At 42.2% G+C, this 24290-nt stretch overlaps 2 protein-coding genes across 2 annotated transcripts in view; both read right to left on the bottom strand.

Moving 5' to 3' along the window:
• Nucleotides 1-895: 895 nt before the first annotated feature.
• Nucleotides 896-3339, bottom strand: LOC310878742 (eukaryotic translation initiation factor 4E-binding protein 1-like). Its single transcript, XM_083793118.1, has 3 exons — nucleotides 2994-3339; nucleotides 1638-1829; nucleotides 896-1429 (listed from the first exon to the last, which is right to left on the bottom strand). The coding sequence occupies exons 1-3, from the start codon at nucleotides 3124-3126 to the stop codon at nucleotides 1404-1406; spliced, it is 351 nt and encodes a 116-aa protein (XP_083649244.1). The 5' UTR covers nucleotides 3127-3339; the 3' UTR covers nucleotides 896-1403.
• Nucleotides 3340-8936: 5597 nt separating this feature from the next.
• The window catches only part of LOC310879489 (uncharacterized protein), a 139139-nt gene continuing 123785 nt past the window's right edge, over nucleotides 8937-24290 (bottom strand). Inside the window, exons 39-42 of the mRNA XM_083794220.1 lie at nucleotides 16084-16741; nucleotides 14777-14975; nucleotides 13589-13660; nucleotides 8937-10714 (exon numbers count right to left, since the gene is read on the bottom strand). Coding sequence (XP_083650346.1) covers nucleotides 10652-10714; nucleotides 13589-13660; nucleotides 14777-14975; nucleotides 16084-16741 — 992 coding nt within the window. The 3' untranslated portion in view covers nucleotides 8937-10651. The remainder of the gene's footprint in view (nucleotides 10715-13588; nucleotides 13661-14776; nucleotides 14976-16083; nucleotides 16742-24290) is intronic.

Raw genomic sequence — 24290 nt, 5'->3', positions numbered from 1 at the left:
TAAGGAAAGGAGAATAATGAGAATAATATGGTTACTTACTACACAAACACACAGACAGTACACAAAACAACCGTTATTCCCCTGTTGCAAGCATAGCATCCCTAAACAATTGTTTGAGTCAACCTCACAAAAAGGTTAGCTGTAAGGGGATGTGGTACTTTTTATTGCTGTTTTTATGTGCAGTACTGTGCAGGTCACTTCTACTTCAGTCCTCACACCGCGGAAACATCTGCAGCAAAATATAATAGTTCACTGCTTTAAAGATCACAACAAAGTCACAACTTGTCACAACATTAGTCATGATGACGACATGTGGAGTTCAGTTTTTTTCATTGAACCCAGAAGTACCGAGGGTGATGTTGAAGCCAACTCTGTCCTACAACATTATCCTGAACTGAAAACAGCAAAAAAAGCAGCACTTTGTGAGCTTATAAATCTGTTATTATTAGATCTGCTATTTTCGGCCCAGCCAGGACACCGGTGTACATTGAATAAATCACTCTTCATGTAAAACCTAGTTTACACAAACAACAGCTTTAATAACCGTGGAATCTATGAAACCTTTTCAAACCTGAGGATATTTCCAGTATGTGTTTATGTCAATAGAAAGACTAAGAAGGCGCCGGCGGGTAAAATCTGCACAGGGTATTCCTAAATGCAACCTCAGTAAAACTAATACTTAACCTAACCTTATTCCTCAACCTAACCTCAGTAAAACTATGCCTAAACTCAAAAGTATTCCTAACCATATAACCTCAGTAAAACGAATACAAGAACCGCTGGTAGGAAAGAAATGGGGCAGAGTGTGTTTTGGTCATGTTGATATTACATTGTCGTCTGACAGTTTATTACTTACTTATTATCATTAATCACCACGCAAACACGTCTCTGACTCTGTTGGGACTGTCACTGATTTTATTTATGCTTAATAAATCATTCCATACACAAATAAAAATACTGTACAAGTAATTTTCAACTGTTATGTTCAACCCTTGGTCACTTCCTCAAATTTAAATTGGCAGACTATTTTGATTTAGTTTCATGCTTCGATTACGCTCCTAGACACATTTCTACACATATTGATAGCTACTATTACATCTGACATCACAAATAAAACTGCTTCTTGCATGTGTCCATCCATCACACACGCGCGCGCACACACACACACACACACACACACACACACACACACACACACACACACACACACACACACACACACACACACACACACACACACACACACACACACACACACACACACACACACACACACACACACACACACACACACACACACACACACACACACACACACACACACACACACACACACACACACAATAAGAACAGTAAGAAGAACTGTGTCCACTGGTTTAGCAAGGCATGTTGTAGCTGATTCTTCAAATATCCATTTCAAACTGGGCATCTGGGGAAAGAAAATGCTGCAATTTAGTAAACACGAATGCACGGAGGGACACACACGTACAGTTATATTCAATTCGCCCTCTATTAACATGTAACCCTAACCCTAATCTTAACCATCACCACTGTACACTATGGCTAAACATAACCCTAGCCTATTCTAATTCTAACCCTGCACAAAAATACAATATATAGTGCAGTGAGAAATGTACCTGAACTTTCATCTGGCAGGGGGCTGTGGTTTGAATCGTGGTGGGCAACGGTGTCTGGCAGTGTGGAGCTGGAGCAGTCAGGTTTCAGTGGCCTTGTGACGCCTGGGATATCAGGCAGGATGGGCGGCGTGGACGCCAGGGGAGACAGTCGACACTGCAGGAGGAACTTCCTGTCATAGATGATTCTGGTTCCTGGGTTGCAGGAAGTTCAGTCGTGTGCAGGATTCACACGGGGGGGGGGAGAAAATAAAATGGAATATGATTATTTATTTATGTATTTACATTGCACCACTTTCACCATGGCCACATTTCAGAGGATTGTGGCATCCCGTTGCAAATTGAATGTCATGTCCAACTGTTTCAACAGCCTACTTGACAATACCTTTAAAATAAGTTGTATAAAGTTTATTCAATGGAGCGCATGTGAATACGAATAACAACTTTTTCTGCCATCAGTTTCTTAGCACTGCAGTAATAAAGGAAACCATTCATGTGAGATGTTTTGGAGCTGGACACATTCCAAAACAAAATGTGAACTGACCGTAGGTTATATAGGGACAAGAATCAAGATACAGTAGCATGTGACGACTTTGAATTGCACAATAGCAGTGTGTGACTCAAGCTATAACAGAAGTTAAAAAAAACACACAGTAATACAATTACATGTTAAGCGTTTTGCCTTCAATGAATTGAGTTCATTCATGCTAATTTAAATAGCCTACTGTAAGTGACAGTGAGCCTTTGGACTTGCAAATAAGCTAGATCTGTAGTTTGTTAAAAGGTGCATGTAGCCTAGGGCAGGATATATAAATATGATGTAGCTATACTACAATAGGAGAAACTGCAGAAACATTGCCGTATGACAAATACTAGTATAGTCTACATTAAATATACAGTATCTATGTGGTCTGCCTTAACATTTGGTTCTCTGAATTCTGACATTCACTAATAAGCTACTACTGTGCTAAGTGGTGGAAAGTGACAGGTATTTTTAGATCAAAAGTAACTAAGTACATTTACTCAAGCACATACTGTACTTAAGTAACATGTTGAGGTACTTTTACTTTACTGGAGCATTTACAATATCCAATACTTTTACAAGCTCACAATGTGCATTGTGAGCTCGTAGATCTGCTTTTTTCCACCAGATGTTTTATACATGCATTTTGAAAAGGGACATTCTGCATTTCTGCATAATGAGTATGTAATAGGCTACTTTTAGTTTTGGTACTTTTTTTATGCCAACAATACTTGCACTTTTACTCAAGTACATTTTGAGTTCCGGACACACACAAACACACACACACACACACACACACACACACACACAGCTGGCAGCTGGGATTCTTAGCCTACCTCCCGGGGTGGTGCTGAAAAGAGTTCCTCCAGGGGTAGTGGAGTAATCCTGGGGCATCAGAGCCGCATCGTGGATGAGAACTCGTCTGGTGGCAGGAATGGCCTGACTTGTGGTGGTGGTCTGAGTTGACATGTCCTATATAATAGCTGTTAACAGGCAGCAACAACAACACTGCACCGTCTCAAACGCCTATAGTATATACCCTTAGTAGTAGACTACTAACACGCTACCAGACCACGTAGACACAAATAAAAGACGGTGCTCCTTCTGTGGGAAAGTTTTGGAGATCTGACGTTCCGACCTGCTGCTGTCACTCGCGTATCACTCGAGCTACCACGTGTTCCCCACACACGCTCTCCAAAACAACCCAGAGAGGCTTCCGTGTAAACAGCGTGATTGAGGGACGGACCAGCTTCTGATTGGCTGAGAGAGAGGGCGCGTCGTCATTCTTACTCCTACTGTAGTAACCAGAGTAGGAGAGTAGCGACACGCTTTGATCTTTTACTAGATTACTCTGGTGGTAACTTAACTAGTGTACACACGTACAGTGACCAGTGTTGCCATGTCCGCTTATTATAAGCGACTTTTTATGGGCTTGTTTTTTCTGTGAAGTTGGTTGTAAATATTGCTAGTTGCTGGTTTTCATGCAACCCCCCAAGATTGGTGTTGGTAAAATATTTAAAAGATTCCACATCATTTTTAAATTTATAGATTTTTTTTAGATGATCAGATAATAGCCTATACTGTATGTGCACGTTTAATGGTAAAGGGCTCGCTTCTTTTGGGCTTGTATTCATACCTGGTTGCTTATTTCTCTCTCACAATCTGGCAACACTGACAGACCCACTATTACTGGCAGGTTATTTGGTGTAATACTGTACCAGTGGTTCTCAAACTTTTTTTTCTCTATAGGTCACCCCTGTAAATAACCTTTTCACCCAAGCCAAGGCACCCCTGAATTACATTACTTACATTTGTGTCATTGTGGCAAATATGTAAATCAGTACAGTAGCCTATGTGTCACGAGGAAAACTTGAGAATAGTAGTTTCCAGTACGACAGATTGAAAATAACTTCATACTTGACATTTAATCAATCTGATCTGCATCTCAAGGACATGCTGAAATCAATAATACATCAGTATTCGAATATTAACCTGCAGGACCCATGTATGCTGTAATACACATCATTCACAACAAGAAGGTACAGTATGTCACATGTTTGTTTATTAATTTGTGTGTAAATGGTTTTGAGCTGGTGTGTACAGGGTAGTAAGATGATCTATACATTATCTTCACGTCAGAATGACTTCTGATTGGAAGGCTTGTATACATTATTCACGTTTAGTTTTTCTCTCTCCAGGACGATATACAAAAGGAAAGAAAAAGAGTGATAATAGCTACAAAGCCCCTACATTCCCCATGATGTGGGTGTTTGCCTATAACGTTAAGTCTACATAATGCTTAAAGAACATCCAGAACAACTCTATGAGGGTGCATAGCATTCTAATTAAATAGATTTTGTCATATATTTATATATTTTCATAAAAACATTTTTTTCTTTTCTTCTTGTGCATGTGCGCAGTTGCATTCCTTAGGATAGAATAATATGATATTGCGTTTACATTGTCATGTATCCATTCTAAAGGGAGTATACAGGGTGATTCTTCGCAACAGTTTTTCTTTTTTACATTTTACAATGCTCTTTTTTTAATACATCTTCGTTGGGTTAAATATCCTTTCGCGTCACGTCGTATCCACTTTGATAACGTTTTTGACTTTCAAAATCCTGAACCGCGCTCATGCACGCACGCACACGCGCACAAACACACACACACACACACACACACACACACACACACACACACACACACACACACACACACACACACACACACACACACTGTATTTGTCACAGTACAGAGCTTCGGACAGGTATTAACAGATTGTTCCAACTGGAGCAGTACACCAATATTAAGCCACACAAATATGCATTTTTTAATTAATTAAGCAAGCCAAATGTCTGCTGATGGATATATTTTTTTTTAATCCAAATTATGATCAATTCATGATCAATATTTTCTGTGCAGGGAATATACTTATATACTTAACCAGTTCTAACATGGTTACATACTAGTTTCATAATCCAGCTCTCATTGGATTACACAAAGCGTTTATTGCAAAATTGTGCCTAAATATTTTTTAATTGTATTATTTTTGTCAAGGAACAAATTAAATAATAGAAACTGTGGTGGCATGAATTGGGTGTGCTGCTTGAGAGTTTCACTCTTATCAATAATTCCATTTAAGTAAATTAATCCAACTAATCCCTTAATGTTTAATAATTATTATTATATCTGTTGCACTCAAATCTCAGAATAAAAGTGTTGATTACTTGGAATATATATCACAATATTATATAAGAATTAAGCACAACAGCATTCATTGCAATACAATGTTTGCAACAATTCATTGCAATGAACTGTGCTTTTGGTTATGGTTCACATTGTTGTCTGTTGAATAGGAACTAATACCATACTTTCATACCACAAGGTGCTAATTGTCCCTGCAGTTCTCCACAAAGCATCCCACTCAACTACTGAGCAGAGTCAGAAGTTAACATATGGAAGCCCATTGCTGCCTGCCACGCAGTGGTGGAAAGTACATTTACCTAAGTAGGCTACTGTACTTAAGTACAATTTTGAGCTACTTTTACTTTACTGGAGTATTTCACATTCCCAGTACTTTTACTTCTACTCCACTACACCGCAGAGGCAAATATTGTACTTTTTATACTCCAATTATTTGGAAACTTTAGTTTACTACTACTGTATATTTTGATTAATATTACAAAACATACATTAACCACTTCAGCCCTATATACAGTTCGGACATTTGAAAATAGATGTACTATTACATTTGGTACTTTTGTACATTTTAATGCCAATAGTTTTGTACTTTTACTCATGGACTTGTAATATAATATTTCTATATTGCAGAATTGATACTTTTACTTAAGTAAAAATGTGAGTACTTTTTCCACCACGCATAATTTTTTTTTTTTTTTAAATAGGTTTACAACAGAGATTGTAGATCAGCTATTGTCGGGAAAGATTTGTTGTAGAGGGCAAAAGAAGGGCACCAAGCCAAGGTTAGGCCCCTCAAGTGTTTAAGGTTTGACCTCATGCTAAGGTTAGGCCCCTCAAGTCTATAGAGTAGGGTGGGTTTAAGGTTTGATTTCTCATGTTTCTGCACACAAATGTCAGATATGCAATTGTGAGGAAAAAACAGAATAGAGGCTATGCATGTGACATCATCATCATACCCGGAAGTTATGCGGGAACGCCTACTGAGTGGCAAAAAACTACTTTCTGGCCTTGACAGCCCATACATGCAAACAGAAAAGTCCTATCTGATTGTATTAAACGACGTCAAACTCTCTTTGCCACACACTTTTGCGCATACCGTCTATTGTGAGATAATAAAGTGAGAACAAACTCATAATTCATAACGTTGTCCTCAGCAGCAGAAATGGGCTTCCAGAGAAAACTGCTTCCCTTTTTGGTTGTATATCCACCAGTTTCTCACCACTTGAATGCGCACGCACGCACGCATGCACGCACGCACGCACGCACGCACGCACGCACGCACGCACGCGCACACACATACACACACACACACACACACACACACACACACACACACACACACACACACACACACACACACACACACACTTTATAATGATAACCTTCCTGTCCCCATCCCATTTTTCTGAAGCACTCATGTTGGGTCCTCGTTGCTTTTAAGAGCAAGGCTCAAAATGAAGTCAATTAAAAAAAAAAAAAATGAAAAAAAAAAAAAAAAAAAAAAAAGGGCAAAGCTTGGATCCCGAAAGAGCAAAACTGAAAACCTGAGTGACGTTAAGAGTGGAAAACATGTGATGATATGTAATGTGCGAGATCACAGATGAGGCTCTCATGTGCAGTTATACAGGGCACGAAACACGTGTGAATGAATCTGTGCCTGAGATGTGCAACTAGGATCATTCATTCATTCATTCATTGTCTTTACTCATTCGAGTTACAGTGCATGACTAATATGAGTAATATATACAGTGCTCATGGGATAAATATGGTGTATATATATATCCAGGAAATGTAATATGCTACTATGACACGATTCATTCATAGTACTGCTGGTGGACAAAAACTACATGACTGCAAACAAGTAACATTCAAATCTGTTAAGAAATGAGAATACTGTTAATTTATTCACCAATATCCAAGTTATAGAAAATATACAATGTATGTTTTCAACTGGATCTCATTGGCCTGACGTAAGACGTGTAGAGCACCGAAAATCTACAAACAGATCACGGGGCGACGTGTTGTGAGCTTGTAGAATGGTTATATTCAATGTATTATTTTTATGCACACGGGACGGCACCATCATACGACAAATATATAGGTCAGGCTTCATTAGAAGGCCCGAATGAATATCTGACCTTGAAACTGACTCGAGAGAAGATGGAAAGTGCAGTTGCTGTGTTTTTTACCCATCAGCAGCGATACTCATTCATAGTTGTCAGACAGACAGTGTATGAAAGTGAACATAATCCTGGTTTATATGCTGCTACGTTTATATGCTGAACAACAAAGCCATCTTACTCTGGGCCTTCCTGATCCACTTCCCCTCTGCTACAACAACACGTACGCTCATCATCAGACTGTCTCATCACTATAAAGCCTCATCACCACTTCCACTTCCACGTTTTGGTCAGTCGAATCAAACGTCAAGCGCTCACTGGCTACTAACAGAGGAGTTGCACACTCACAAACGCACACACACACACACACACACACACACACACACACACACACACACACACACACACACACACACACGTTTATACAGTGTGTGTATGTGTGTGTGTGTGTGTGTTTTTGTGTGTGTGTGTGTGTGTGTGTGTGTGCGTGTGTCTGTGTGTGTGTGTGTGTGTGTGTGTGTGTGTGCGCGAGTGCGTGCGTTATATATGTGTGATTATTGCTGTGGTAGCCTACTGTAGATACCATAAACCAAGTGGTTCCCAAACGTTTCAGGCCGAGACCCCAAAGAGAGATCAGATGTTTGCCCTGAACCCCAAACTAGTGAATATAGCAGTTCTATAAGCAAGCTTGTAGATCGGCTATTTTTCGCCCTTACACTGAGATCCTGGAGAGCACTAATTCCATCTGTATGGAAGCAGCGGTGGCCAAAAGACACTTACGGTGGATAGGACACACCATTCGAATGCCTGACCACCGCCTGCCCCGCCAAGTCCTCAACTGCACAACTCAAAGCGTGCCGCCGGCGGACAAAAGAGGCTCTACAAGGACTATACTAAAGACCTGCTGAAGCATCATCAACCATCAACCCCACGCAGCTTGAAACCCTGCCACTTGACCGCTCAGCCTGGCAGGTCACCTGTGCCAGGGCAATCTCACAAATTCATGACAGCAACCAGCAGAAGATTCGAGACATGTCCAGCGACACCAGAGGGAAGCCGGCATTCCTCCAATGTCCGCGCTCCCCTGCACCACCTGCGGACGGATCTGCGGCAAACACATCGGCCTCGACAGCTACATCAAGGCGCATCAGTGGCGACATCGCTGAACCCCCTCCCTGAAGCAAGCGTCGTCATCATCGTACACGATGGACAGTTGGAAGATGGTGTGTGGGCATGCGTGTCGCCACAGTTCACGAGTCTGGGGTCAGTGTTAAGTCTTAACAATCACAGTGCTGTCAATCTGTCTGTCTGTCTTCACGGCAGGGTTCCTGAACCACAACGCTATAGTCCCACTGTGGCGACACCAGATCACCACACAAAGAAGGCCTTCCATACCAAAACCCTGAACCATCTCAGGAACGAGTGAGTGAGGTGCTACAGCCAGCCACTGCACACAGAAGTAGAAAGAGCACACCACCAAGTTTAAAACATTTGATGTTGTCGGCGGTACAGATGGCGATGGAAAGGAGTAGAAAGGATGCACCGATATGGAAATTCTTATACCGATACCGATTTAAAATAACAATTCAGCCCGATAGCCGATACATGTGTTTATTTAGTTTTTGTTGATTTTATATTCCCCTTTTGTGCCAGGGAAACAAACACAACAAACACAATGTTCAGAATCTACAGCTTGGTAGGCTGCAGATAACCAATATCAACGACAGATAAATATCCGCTAATGCCATGCGTTAATTCTTATTTGCCGCTGCCGATATTGATCGGCAAATGTCGGCCGGATACAGATATGTGGCCAATACATCGGTGCATCCCTAGAAAGGAGTGTTGAGTTCACTGCATACCAATGAGAGAATTTCTGTTGTGCGACGTGTTCATTCTACACAGTACAAGTGAGCCATTTAGGCTACCAAGAAGTCCAGATCTTGGATTAAACATGCTGAGTGCCAACAAGGTAAAACAACAAAAAAGCACACAATGACCTATCTGCCATCTTAGGACAATAAAAGTGTAGACATTTGTTATAGAATCCATTGACAGCCACACAATGCTATCGAGCAAACCAACCCCCCTTTTCCAGATAAAACATCCTCTGTGTCTGAAAAATCACCCTGGTGAACCAGGGAGCAAAGATATTCAGTTCACTCTACCAAACTCAAACAAAAACCAAAGGTGGGACAGGTTCCAAAGAAACAATAGAGGAAAAGCACAATAGCGTTCACAAACGAAAGACATCAGCATGCCACACACGCACACGCACACGCACACACACACACACACACACACACACACACACACACACACACACACACACACACACACACACACACACACACACACACACACACACACAGCTTTCTCATTCCAGCCCTGAGCAGCACGCCATGACATCACAGGGGGGCTACGGACCAATCATAGGGCGGGGGCGCCAGAGCCAATAAGCCAGAAGCAAGAAACACATGCGGCAGGTAGGTAGGTAGAGAAGTATACACACGCACACATACGCACACATACGCACACCGACACTTCCACGACATAGCATAAGAGTGCATATATCACATAGAGAATAATAGGGAGGAAGGGTCCGGTGACGGTGAACGATGCATCGTTAGGCTCAGCGTAAGCGTATCTGTATACACAGCAATCCATCGAGGGAGAATAAAGACTGTTGCTTTTTTTTTATAGCTGTAGTGTTGTCAGTCGTCACAAACCACTCCATTTGGGGCGCGGGGAGTGGGGGGTGGGGGTTAAGGTCCAAAATGTGGCCCTTGGGACGGGCCAATAACCTTGTACCCCCTTCAGTCTGTAGATAATGACAGTTCAAAGGTCAAATGGCATGCACCGGCAGTCATCATGCGATTACAGTTGACAGGAAGCACTTTTTGTTTTTTTCTTCTTTGTTTTTTTTTTCTTCTCACGTTTCTTTTGTTTTAATACAAAAGTTATCATGCCCTAGTCTAGTTGATTTTTTGTTTTCCTTTAAAAATGTTACAAAACTACAAGTAGAACTCCATTCCTCTTTTCCCCCGCCTCTTCTCATTTGTAGGGGTTCCATGTTCTGTTTGAAGATGATTTTATTTGTAATTTTGTAGTTTGCATTTCTTAGTCTTTGTGTCAGTCATCCTTCTTCCGTTCTCTCATTTCTTTCCCCCTCATTTCGCTCTCCGTCCCGGTTGTGTTTTTGCGGAGGATGGTTTGGCAGTGGATATCCGACCCTACAAGATGGAAAGAGTGAGAGACATATCAATCGACAAAACTGTAGTATATATTTATAGATTAGGTTGACCCACATCTACAACTCCTCTGATGCTTCGTTTACAGATACAAAGCCACTCAATGGAATTAAACACAAGAATTTAAACACAAGAAGATAAATGATGAATAGAAAGATAAATAAATAAATAATCAGGACAAATATTTGCCTTTGTACAAAAACGTCACAGCTTTTAGACTGTTATATGCCTACAAAAACTTGTTCAAACATTATGTACAATAATTCACAATAATTGACATGTACTAGCAATAACAGTGATAGCCTAACGCGGGTATGAATGACTTTATTTGAAGCTCAAATTGTGGTCTTTAAAATGTCTCGTGTATTTCCAGAAGACTAGTAGTAGCATTTCAAGACATTAGCATGATGTATAGCATTTTTGACCGCCAGTTCCTGCCCGCACCTTCATGCTCCCACGAGGATGAAATCGTATTGCTGTGCCCATGGGATTTACCCTAGGGAATCTCATGGGCACAGCAATGTGCTCATTTGGCCCATTTGACCCATGGGCCAAAACGTCCACTTGCACACAAGATATCTCAAAATCAAACGGGCAGATTGCCATGCAATTTTAGTGCAACATGGCGTCTAGGGGCTGCTAGTGTGGATTTACTCTCTTAAGGTCCTTTCTGACGGGGAGTGAGTAACGCAGTGGTGCGGGAGTTGCCCGCGGGCGTATGCACGAAACGAGCATGCGCGCAACAATTTTACGGGACTACGCCGGTGAAAATACACTCGTCCAAAATAAACTCACGCCTCTCATTGAAAATGAATTACTAGGCGCGTCAGTCGCTCCTCGTCTGAAAAGGCCTTTAGTCTTGTTTCGGTTCATTCATGTGACACGACACACACAACACATCTTTGCCAAAGCGCAAAATACACTTATATGAGAGTTCTATGTGACAACACTGTCCCAACTGTAACCACTTAAACCCTATGTACTTTGCTGTGAGTCAAATAGAGAAAATAGTACATCCACAAGGTCACTATTTGTTGCTTCACAATGTTGTAGAGCGGCTATTTCTTTCTGAATGTTCACCTCTTTTGGACAAATGTTTGCCTAGAATAGGGACGCTAGAGTTCATGTGGTTAACAAGGTTTAGGAGGTATGAAACGTTAAAGAAAAATGAGTCTCTAGTTGTATAAATGCCATCTGCCATGTCCAGTGGATACAAGCAGAAGCATGCCTGGTGAAGTTGGGTGCTGCACATCCATTCTATTGAGGTCTTGGGACAACAAGAGACCACTAAATCCACCTAGAGTCCTGTGCCCAAGCACTGGGATGCTCAAGTGCTTTGCTACACGTATGTCCCATACCTGGAGGACTGGGCAGTATGTGTTTCAGTGTTTTACTCTCCGCAGACTGGCACGCTTCACTGACTGAGCACCCTTTCTCACCTCCACCCTCACCTGGAGCAAGGAGGTTAGTTAGGGAGGAGGGAAGGAGACAAGACTCTGACCAGTTAACTGCTGTAGGAATCCTCGACACGCAAGCAGGGCAGGAAACAACCAAAACGTAGAATCATTTGGTTAGTGTGGCTGTTATTAATTTCCCACCACCACACACAGTGTTTAGTCTTCTTGCAACTCGCTATGTTTCTGTGTTTACATGAATATGGCTGAATGCAAATAATGTAAAAACCACTTCTAGGGCTGGGCAATATCAATATTATATCAATATTGTCATATGAGAGATATCACTTGGGAGTTTGGATATCGTAATATTGTGATATGGCAATATAAATGTCAGCAGTGATGTCCGACAGAAGGGTAACTAACCAGCAAGAGTGAAAGGGAAGGTGTACACGGCCAGCTATAATGTACGCTTTGGAGACGGTGGCACTGACAAATACACAGGCTAGAAGTGGCAGAACTGAAGATAGGGCAATATTCTTCATTGGGAGTGACGGGATGAACAGGATCAGGAATTAATGTAGCTCTAAGTGTAAATTAAATCAGGAAGATCTCTGTTGTCATCCACAGCTTGAGAGGTGAGCACTTATAGCCAGTCAATCTGCAGTCAGCCAATCAGGCGATTGGACTCCTCCTTTAAATATCAGTGCTTCTGACACTTAAAGATTAACACTTAAAATTGTCTTTTCAGCAACATGCAACCCACCTCCATCCCCAACTCCACCTTGTCCCAATCATTTAGTGTTGAGAAGGAAAGAGATTCATCTGCACTGCCACCACTAGCATCTAGACTCTAATGGGGGGGTTCTCCCTTTAAAAGCTAATCTTATATGTTACATGTCTTTTGTTTGCTCTCCTTTTATTGAAATTAGTAAAAATCTGTAGGGACAGCCCAGGTTGGAAGGTTTGGGGATTAAGTTATCGAGGCGAGGTTGCGATGGTTTGAAACTTGACTAGTGATTTGTATTACTAGGACACAGAAGCTGCACAGAAGATGGAGCTGCCACGCAAGAGGCAAAGAGGAAGGCTTTATGGATGCGGTCAAGAAAGAGAGGACATGCAGGTGGCTGGAGTGACCGAGGAAGATTCAGAGGATAGGAAGATATGATGGAAACAGATGAACCGCTGTGGCAATCCCAAACGGGAATTGGCCGAAATAAGTTTTTTCTTTTCATGGTTTTAACTTAAGCCCTATTTTATACTTTTAAAAATGTGCAGAAATAGAAGATTTACAAGCTTGTTGTGAGCTTGTACTGTAGTTCTGCCATTTTTTGTTATTTTTGACAACGTACAAAAATAAATATTGTTACAATTATATTATCATTACAATGTCGATATCAAGGTATTTGGTAAAATAAATTGTGATATTTGATCGCCCAGCCCTAACAACTACTATACTCACCTTCCGTGGGAGTTCACTTCCATGTTCATCAACAAAATGCTCCACAGCTGCATAGTCACCTTTCTCTTCACTCTGTCAAAACATTTATACACAATTAATATCTCACATTTCTTAGATTAGGAATGAATTGAAATTAATGTCTCACATTACTTAGATTAGATTGAACTGTTCTTTAATCAATGAATGTGAAAAAAACAACAAAAAACATTGGCTACTGGATATGGCAAATCCTGTGCATGGTGCATGTGTTGCACCAAACCACACAACACATTCCTCTGATGATATAATAAATATCAGCAATTCTGATGTGCGATATTCGGCTGCATTGAAATAGTTGATGGCTGAAGATGAATTCAAATTCTTCCGACTACACATACGTCATGTCCTAGTATGAGTGAATAGTAAGCAATATAACGATATATTTTAAATCGATTAAAATAGATTCAAACTGGTGACAATTTAAATCGTGATTAAATCGCAGTTTGAATTTTGATGCAAACAGACCTTCATCAGGTAACCCTGAGTTACCTGATTAAGGTCGTTTAGACCGAAACGTTGTCATCTGAATTAAACTACTGCGTGAGTGAAGACAGTGTGCGGGACCCTTTTCTTCTCATGACTCGCATTTGGTTGCCGGCTCCAACGCACCTGTCCTAGTAGGTGTGCACAAGGCCTTTTCACTACAATGTAAGAGAAATAAACATTTTGTGTTGTAAAAAATGTATAAAATGTAACCACATGTACGTTCCCTAATGCAATTCCAGCGGTAATCTGTGTTGTTTTCACCCCATGAAGGAATGGCGGATTCGGCCACACCCGAAATACCTGTATGTGTCTCAAAGAATTGAATGCCATTGTTTATATTCATCATCAAAATAAATGAATAAATATGAAAAATAAATGAGGCCAAGCATAAACATGGACACCAGGAAGTAATGTCCTCCAGGCAACAGGAAGCGGTGGCGGGGGGGAGGGGGGGTGGTCGCTGGCGACGGCGTGACAAAAAGCTGACAACCTGACCTTAATTTCCCGCCTCATCAACATCCGCTCCTGTGCCCAAGAAGCACGTAGCCCCGCCTCCACCCGCTGGGAGAAGGCCACGCCCCGCTCATAGGGCTGCGCGGCCGCGGTGCCGGCCTCTAGGAGGCGCCCTGTGCGCAGCACATGCGAGTAACCCGTGTCACACACCGGAGTCAGCAGGGTCTCCTGGGCCACGCGCAGCCCCGGGACGATGCCGCCGGCGTCGTGCCCCGACGAGGACGAGGACGAGGACGTCCTGGTGCTCTGGTGGTGGAGGGAGCCGGCAGCAGCCGCCACCCATCCCTGCACCGACGAGTCCTTATCTGGTGGTGGTAGGTAGGGCTGGAACGCCCCTCCTCCCACCACCCTGAATGGAGAGAGAGAGAGAGGGAGGGGGGTTTAGAGAGTATGCACATGTATCACTTTTCCACCGGGATCACTCAACAGTCCTGCGTACCACCTATTTCTAAATTGCACATAACGCAGGAGGCGGCAGAACGTTGCGTTATAGAAAACGAGCGCTTCCAAACTCTGACACCCTGACACTGAATAATTATCACTTGCATGGAATTCCATGACAGAAAGTAGCTCATAACACATGGATGTTTGTGAAACGTGACATAAAGTAGCTCATAACACATGGATGTTTGTGAAACGTGACATAAAGTAGCTCATAACACATGGATGTTTGTGAAACGTGACAGAAAGTAGCTCAAAAACACATGGATGTTTGTGAAACGTGACATAAAGTAGCTCATAACACATGGATGTTTGTGAAACGTGACATAAAGTAGCTCATAACACATGGATGTTTGTGAAACGTGACATAAAGTAGCTCATAACACATGGATGTTTGTGAAACGTGACAGAGAGTAGCTCATAACACATGGATGTTTGTGAAACGTGACAGAGAGTAGCTCATAACACATGGATGTTTGTGAAACAAAAACGTTGCAGATATAATAACAGAGGATAATTCAAGCTTTCCGTACAGCTGCAATGTTGGTGAGTCGTTTTTAATGCAATCAGATAGGACTTTTCTGTTTGGATGTACAGTATGGGTTGTCAAGGCCAGAAAGTAGATTTTTGCCACTCAGTAGGCGTTCTCGCATAACTTCCGGATATGATGATGTAGTTGAAGTGAAGATATGGATGGTGATAGATAAGAGACCTTAAAGGGCCCTATTTTACACCCTGCACTATCCCTGGGCACTAGTACCCTCTACCCGTTAATTACACACAAGGCAGCTGGATACCCAAACGGTATCTTGCGGCCGCACTCCCAAACAGATATGTATTTGGCTGTGGACCCCAATAAAAGATTTGTCAAGATTATTATATATATTTTTCTTTGACAACCAAAACACTTTGAGAACCAGTGTGCTATATGGGCCTCTCTCTCACACACCACACCACACCACACCACACCACACCACACCACACCACACACACACTTTTGTGTGATATTGGTTTACCTGTTGTCTCCGTTGTGTTCGGCAGTCAGTCCCGACATCTCACAGAGCTGAGCGTAAACGTCCTGGCCTGCAACGACAGAAAGCCCCTCTGAACCCATCATCCCTACACCTCCTCCTCCTCCTCCTCCTCCCGCGGCCTCTCCTCTCCGCACATCCGACCTCTGACCTCCCAGCTGGCCATTCAAGTTGACCTTGGGCACGGCGCCACTGGCTCTCACCCTGTCCACCACCTCCGGCACCTCCTCCCCTTCCTCGTCCTCCTCCTCTACCTCCCCTTCCCCCTCCTCCTCCTCCTCCTCCTCCTCCAGCTCCATGATGGAGCTGCCTGCCCCGCTGGCCCCGCTGTCGGGGCGCCCCAGGCTGCTGTAGGGCAGGGAGAGCGTGGCGGCTCCCTCCTCCGAGTTGTCGTCCCCGCCGCGGCTGCTGCCACCGCCGTCCAGGGACGAGTCCTCCACCGTCACCAGCGAGGGGCTGAGCCCCGCCGGCCACACCTGCACGTTGTCCGACATCTCCATCAGCGTGTCCTCCTCGGTGGTGGCGATGGGGGCGCACTCCAGGCTGGAGACCTCCTGCCAGTAGGGCTCGGCGCCCAGCGGGGAGGGCAGGCTGTACTGCAGGGAGGCCGGAGACAGCAGCTCCTCCTGCACCAGCCCGTAGCCTGGGAGGGGGAAAGACATGGGGGGAGAGACGAGAGATAGAACACCCAGCCAAGCTCTAGCGGAAGGAAGGACGGACAGACGGGGGACCGGGGGGTAGTAGTAGTAGAACCAGTGGTGGAAAGAGATCTCAAATATGTTTTACTTAAGTAAAAGTATCAATAGTATCATACGCAATGCTCTGTTACAAGTAAAAGTCCGGAATTCAAAATGTAACCGAGTAAAAGTTCAAAAGTATCGGCATCAAAATACTGTATACTTAAAGTACTAAAAGTAAAAGTACTAAAATAAAGTTTATTATTACTCATATTGCAGGATGTCCCTGCAATATGCGTTTTAAAAATAGCTGATTGTGAGCTTGTACATCTGCTATTTTCAAAATCCACAAAGTAACTAGTAACTAAAGTTTTAAAATGATTGTAGTGGAGTAAGTGCAATATTTGGCTCCGAAATGTAGTGGAGTAAAAGTATAGAAAATTGCAAATAATCCTGTAAAGTAAAAGTACCTCAAAATTGTACTCAAGTACAGTACTTAAGTAAATATTTAGTTACTTTCCACCACTAGGGGTACGACTGTTTCTCTGATGTATGAGACGAAACAGTGCAACTCGGCCGTGTCCCAATACAGTATATGCCAGGAAAGAAACCAGAGTTTTTTTTCTTTTGTTTTTGTTTTTTATCAAGCGTTTGGGAGCGAGGTTGATGATTTAGGACCGCTGACCTGTGAGGGGCCGTATGCAGCTGCTCCAGTGTGCAAGGTGTGAAAGACAGACTGATCTTAAATCAGCACTCCCACTCCACTATACCCTTGATAAATAAATCCAACACAGTATGTTTTTACATTACTTTCAGATTAAAAGGTCATACACATTATCAAAAATAACCTGGGCAGTGCCCAGACCCTTACTGAAAGCAGTAAAACATCTTTCCTTCCTTGAGCTTCCTTTGCCTTGTTCAATGTTGACGTGTTTGGTTAGTTTTAAAGTAGCCATCGAGGGACTCTATTGGATCGATTCGTTTTTGTTGTTCGGTGAAGGAAGCGGTCTATTTATTGGGACACAGCGGAATTGTGCTAAAGGGGTTTAACGAGCTTCATTCATTTCTATAAGGCGATGACTGCATTGGCTTTGACAAGTTTCTTAATAAAAAAGAAAAGTGACATACTGTAGTGACAGTTACGCTGTGAGGGGAGAAGAAGTGTTAGGTGTTGCAAGTGGGGTTGGTACGATATTTAATATTCAGACATAAAAATAATGGTACCAGAAGATATCCAACACACATAAGACAAGTAATCGGTATGGTGGATTTTCGTGATATTTTAAGAAAATCACCTACAAATCAATTCACATGTTGTTACATGTGTTAATTTCTGACAATGTATAGAAATGATCTACAGATACAGTAAAGACATAGGTCTCCCCCAAATCCCGTGTGCCAGATGAGTTCATTATTGGATTGGGAGTTTGGGTAGTTTTCTATCCATGTCACATGATAATGGCCTATATGGACCAGTAAGAATATACTTTCATGTACCCATGGAGTTTTGAGGTGCTGGCTAAATACAGCAAAACAATGTCCATAAACATATGATCTTTATCCACATAATCCAACACTTTGTATGCCTATCACAGGTATAAGTATTTGGATCCATTTCAAATCATATTCCGGTCTTGTAACCTAAGTCACTCTTCTTAGTGACAATCCAATCAAGGAAGAGGCAAGGTGTAGGCTACGGTCTGGACCGATAAACTGTAGATGAAGTGATTGTTTTTAGTTACATTTAGTGATTGTTTTTAGTTACATTTAAGTAAACTTAATACCAGTATGTATCACACAGCTACTATCGTTCCAACCCTAGTCACAAATCGTAGGTGTAGGTGAGCGGCATCTTGCAGTCACTGCAAAAGGAACAGCATGCGCGGTGCTGTTGCACTTGCAGTTGTACTTGCAAGTGAAAACATGCATATGCACCCCCCCCCCCCCCTCAAACAAAACAACTAAAAACCAAATATTGTCTATACACACACACACACACACACACACACACACACACACACACACACACACACACACACACACACACACACACACACACACACACACACACACACACACACACACACACACACACACACACACACACACACACACACACACACACACACACACACCTAGACAATGCCTTTGTCGGGAAGTTTGCAGGATAACTTCTATAATAATTTACCTAACTGAAGAATTGAGTAAGAGTGTACAATAATTTATTTTATAGTACATAGTACTGTATTGTTGTGATACATTATATGAACATGTTTATAATGCATTATAAATGGAATTATAAGTAGCTGGGGAGAAACTCATCATCAAGATTCTGCTTATGGTGAAGTTTTGGTGAAGTATGGTATAAGTATGGGCATATTGGTGCTGCACCCCCTAGTGGTCTGTTTGCAGTGACTCCAAAGGTAGGGTTGAAACCCAAAATAATTGATTGAAGAGATTTTTCAACGGATTCTGTTACTAGAAGTAAGTGAGGGGCGCTAATATATTGAAGGCTAACTGATGTTGCTACGATTAGCTGATGTAATGGTGATGTAAAACAAAAGGTGACAAAACAAACATTAAATTCTCTTTATTGTTAATATCATTTAATGTTTGTGTTAGGGACAAGATGACGTAAATTTTCCCTTCATTGTCAATGGCATTTATAAAACAAACATTGAACTAAAAACAAACATTAAACCTGTATATATATAAGGTATAATTTTCAAGATGCCGTCCACGATGGCTGGTGGGAGCTTAAAATGCCTATAAACTATGATTTAATATGTAAAAAATCATAACAATTATGCCCTTGGTAATATTATAAAAATAAAATAAATTGGTGTTAGTTATGGACATAATGGTTTAAAAAAAACATTGCAAACGAGTTGGGCTCACCCCCTAGTGGTTGGTTTGCAATGAATCCAATACTAGATAGTATTAGTATATGGTTGAAACACCAAATAATTAATAGAAAAAATGCTCTGATAACAATCCTGTGGTCATTCCCTTGATTACATGAACTTTATAGATGTGGGATGTTTCATAAAAGGCTGACTCTAGATTAGACTATTTTTTCTTTCTTATAATTTTTATCCCACGATTTTACAACCCAGTTTTTTCACCCAGTGCCAATTATCTAATGTAATCCTGGGCGCTACACTTCCTCTGCCAACCTGGGGGGGCAGCGGACTGACCTCATGCCTCCTTCTATGCATGAGGAGTCCAAGCTGCTTCTTTTCACCTGACGGTTGTGAATTTCCCTGGCCAGACGTAGTGCGTGGAAGGAACACGTTATTCCGACCAGTTCCTTTCCCCTCCATCAGGTGCCCCAGCTGGCCAGGGGGAGGTAGTTTTAGAGACCAGGATTACTGCATGTTTTTGTGAGGGTACCTACCCTAGGGGACACGGGGAGAACATGCAAACTCCACACAGAAAGGTTTCGCCAACCCCACCTCGGGTATGGGCACTGATGACGCGGAGGAGGGAACACGCCACTCAGCGCCCACAGCGTCCCCAGCGGGAATCGAACCCAGGACCTTCTAGCTGTGAGTCTAGATTAGACTCTTAATGTTAAAAGCCATACAACATAGGCTACAGAAACACACAGACAGTCACAGTCATAAAACAATGACACACAATGCATATGCTGGCTAGTTTAATAATATCCTCTTCATTGCATTGATCATTCACAAAGTCTAAATTTAAGATCAAATACAGAACCATATTTGTCTGCAAAATATTTGTCTAATATTTATTCCAGACACAATACTAATAAATATAGGCCTGTGTGAAATAGCAGTGTTGTACACACCATGATTTTGAGATCTGTTGTTCTTTAATGTTTTGTACGTAATATATATTTTACATTTTGTTCATTTATTTTCTGGTGCTTTTCAGCACTAGAGAAATCTTATGTTTTCCTTCCTATGCTACACAGTGGCATCTATTAGTGTTAATTTAATGGTGTATTATAATGGTCCACTTGTACACTTAACCATATATATATGTATACTTGTATACTTAACCATATACCGACGGATTGCATCTAGCCTGACACTCCCGACTGAATTAATGTGAATTTTCATTCTGTAATGATGAATTATTCATCTGACAGTGCGACCAATGACAGTGCAGCCATATTCTAAAATGGGAGTTGTCGAAACTGAGCAACGTTGTCAAGTTAGCTTGCTAACTGGCTACATATAGTATGGTTAATATCTAGGTCAAAACCCTGTGTACGTACATCTTATGAATCAAGGGACAATTAGTAAATACACCCTTCATATTTGATATTCCTGTTATTCTAGTCATAACAGCCTGGATAGCTACAGTACATCGATGCGATCGGATAATTAATGCTACCGCGGTGGCTCAGGGGTAGAGTGCCTGGATGGTAACCGTAAGGTTGCCAGTTCGAACCCGGGCTCCCCCAGAGTTACTGTCGAAGTGTCCTTGAGCAAGACACTGAACCCCTAATTGCTCCCGATGTGCTAGTTGGTGCCTCGCATGGTTTCCGCTGCCATCGGTGTATGAATGTGTGTGTGAATGGGTCAATGTAATGCACAATCTCTGTAAAGCGCCTTGGATAAAGGCGCTATATAAATGCACCATTTACCATTAATTAATGTTACCGCCACCATTATCGTTTTGAATTGTCTGACTGGCTTTGAAATGTCTTATTCAAAGGATGTTGATTGGCCTGGAAAGAAAACCCTGCAAAACACAGAATCTTCAGACCCTTGAATTGCAACAAAGAATATATTTTTTATGGCCACGGCTAGCGATTCAGGAGCTTGAGCCAGGTTACCTGGCTTCCTTATTTGGGGCAATTTTTTTATTTTATGATGTGAGTGCTGATAACATGTAACAGCTAAACTAAGGCCTATACTTCACCCCGATATCTTTGTTTCTAAACAATAATCTATTATTTGGTACACATTAAGCACAAATGTTGAATCTTGCACTTCCCATTCAATCCGGAAAACATCTGTCATTTTAGTTTTTAATTATGTAGCAACATACGTTTTTCAGACAACTGTTAGGATTTAGAAGGAATGTTCAGAATTGGCCTCAGGTCAAAAAAGAAAATCATCAAGCTACCATAAACAATATCTACTGTCCCAGTTTTTTATAACATATCCTTTTGCAAAAAACAAAGCTAACAAAGTCGTACCTAACAAGTGAATATTAAGGTTCAACAGTACTACAGTTGAGCAGAGAATGCATAGCCTAATGACCATTAAGCCGGTAACATACATACCTAAGACTAATTCATAGAGTTCATGAAAAGTCATCTTGCTTTAAGTAGAATAGCAGTGATTGAAATAGTGTAATGTTGCATTCACACAAGGCATATGCAAAGATCACAGCATATTTGTCACTTTGTATAATGTGTTGCTCACACGGTGGTGTGTGCGTACTCCGTAGTGATGTGTGTCTGTATAATGTGTTGCTCACACGGTGGTGTGTACGTAGTGATGTGTGTCTGTATAATGTGTTGCTCACACGGTGGTGTGTGCGTACTCCGTAGTGATGTGTGTCTGTATAATGTGTTGCTCACACGGTCGTGTGTACGTAGTGATGTGTGTCTGTATAATGTGTTGCTCACACGGTGGTGTGTACGTAGTGATGTGTGTCTGTATAATGTGTTGCTCACACGGTGGTGTGTACGTAGTGATGTGTGTCTGTATAATGTGTTGCTCACACGGTGGTGTGTACGTAGTGATGTGTGTCTGTATAATGTGTTGCTCACACGGTGGTGTGTACGTAGTGATGTGTGTCTATATAATGTGTTGCTCACACGGTGGTGTGTACGTAGTGATGTGTGTCTATATAATGTGTTGCTCACACGGTGTTGTGTACGTAGTGATGTGTGTCTATATAATGTGTTGCTCACACGGTGGTGTGTACGTAGTGATGTGTGTCTATATAATGTGTTGCTCACACGGTGGTGTGTACGTAGTGATGTGTGTCTATATAATGTGTTGCTCACACAGTCGTGTGTACGTAGTGATGTGTGTCTGTATAATGTGTTGCTCACACGGTGGTGTGTACGTAGTGATGTGTGTCTGTATAATGTGTTGCTCACACGGTGGTGTGTACGTAGTGATGTGTGTCTATATAATGTGTTGCTCACACGGTGGTGTGTACGTAGTGATGTGTGTCTATATAATGTGTTGCTCACACAGTCGTGTGTACGTAGTGATGTGTGTCTGTATAATGTGTTGCTCACACGGTGGTGTGTACGTAGTGATGTGTGTCTGTATAATGTGTTGCTCACACGGTGGTGTGTACGTAGTGATGTGTGTCTGTATAATGTGTTGCTCACACGGTGGTGTGTACGTAGTGATGTGTGTCTGTATAATGTGTTGCTCACACGGTGGTGTGTACGTAGTGATGTGTGTCTGTATAATGTGTTGCTCACACGGTGGTGTGTACGTAGTGATGTGTGTCTGTATAATGTGTTGCTCACACGGTGGTGTGTACGTAGTGATGTGTGTCTGTATAATGTGTTGCTCACACGGTGGTGTGTACGTAGTGATGTGTGTCTGTATAATGTGTTGCTCACACGGTGGTGTGTACGTAGTGATGTGTGTCTATATAATGTGTTGCTCACACGGTGGTGTGTACGTAGTGATGTGTGTCTGTATAATGTGTTGCTCACACGGTGGTGTGTACGTAGTGATGTGTGTCTATATAATGTGTTGCTCACACGGTGGTGTGTACGTAGTGATGTGTGTCTGTATAATGTGTTGCTCACACGGTGGTGTGTACGTAGTGATGTGTGTCTGTATAATGTGTTGCTCACACGGTGGTGTGTACGTAGTGATGTGTGTCTGTATAATGTGTTGCTCACACGGTGGTGTGTACGTAGTGATGTGTGTCTGTATAATGTGTTGCTCACACGGTGGTGTGTACGTAGTGATGTGTGTCTGTATAATGTGTTGCTCACACGGTGGTGTGTATGTAGTGATGTGTGTCTGTATAATGTGTTGCTCACACAGTCGTGTGTACGTAGTGATGTGTGTCTGTATAATGTGTTGCTCACACGGTGGTGTGTACGTAGTGATGTGTGTCTGTATAATGTGTTGCTCACACGGTGGTGTGTACGTAGTGATGTGTGTCTGTATAATGTGTTGCTCACACGGTGGTGTGTACGTAGTGATGTGTGTCTGTATAATGTGTTGCTCACACGGTGGTGTGTATGTAGTGATGTGTGTCTGTATAATGTGTTGCTCACACAGTCGTGTGTACGTAGTGATGTGTGTCTGTATAATGTGTTGCTCACACGGTGGTGTGTACGTAGTGATGTGTGTCTGTATAATGTGTTGCTCACACGGTGGTGTGTACGTAGTGATGTGTGTCTGTATAATGTGTTGCTCACACGGTGGTGTGTACGTAGTGATGTGTGTCTGTATAATGTGTTGCTCACACGGTGGTGTGTACGTAGTGATGTGTGTCTGTATAATGTGTTGCTCACACGGTGGTGTGTACGTAGTGATGTGTGTCTGT

The sequence above is a fragment of the Protomyctophum parallelum genome, assembly GCF_964188405.1.
Source record: "Protomyctophum parallelum genome assembly, chromosome: 21".
Lineage (NCBI taxonomy): Eukaryota > Metazoa > Chordata > Actinopteri > Myctophiformes > Myctophidae > Protomyctophum > Protomyctophum parallelum.
Note: the sequence above shows the minus strand (reverse complement) of the source record. Positions and strands in the feature narration are given on the sequence as shown.

Coding starts and splice junctions, on each gene's coding strand:
- LOC310878742 (XM_083793118.1), bottom strand. CDS start 3,126: ATGTCAACTCAGACCACCACCACAAGTCAGGCCATTCCTGCCACCAGA. Junction 1,830..2,993: donor TTTCAGCACCACCCCGGGAG/GTAGGCTAAGAA, acceptor CCTGCAACCCAG/GAACCAGAATCATCTATGAC. Junction 1,430..1,637: donor CCTGCCAGATGAAAGTTCAG/GTACATTTCTCA, acceptor TTCTTTCCCCAG/ATGCCCAGTTTGAAATGGAT.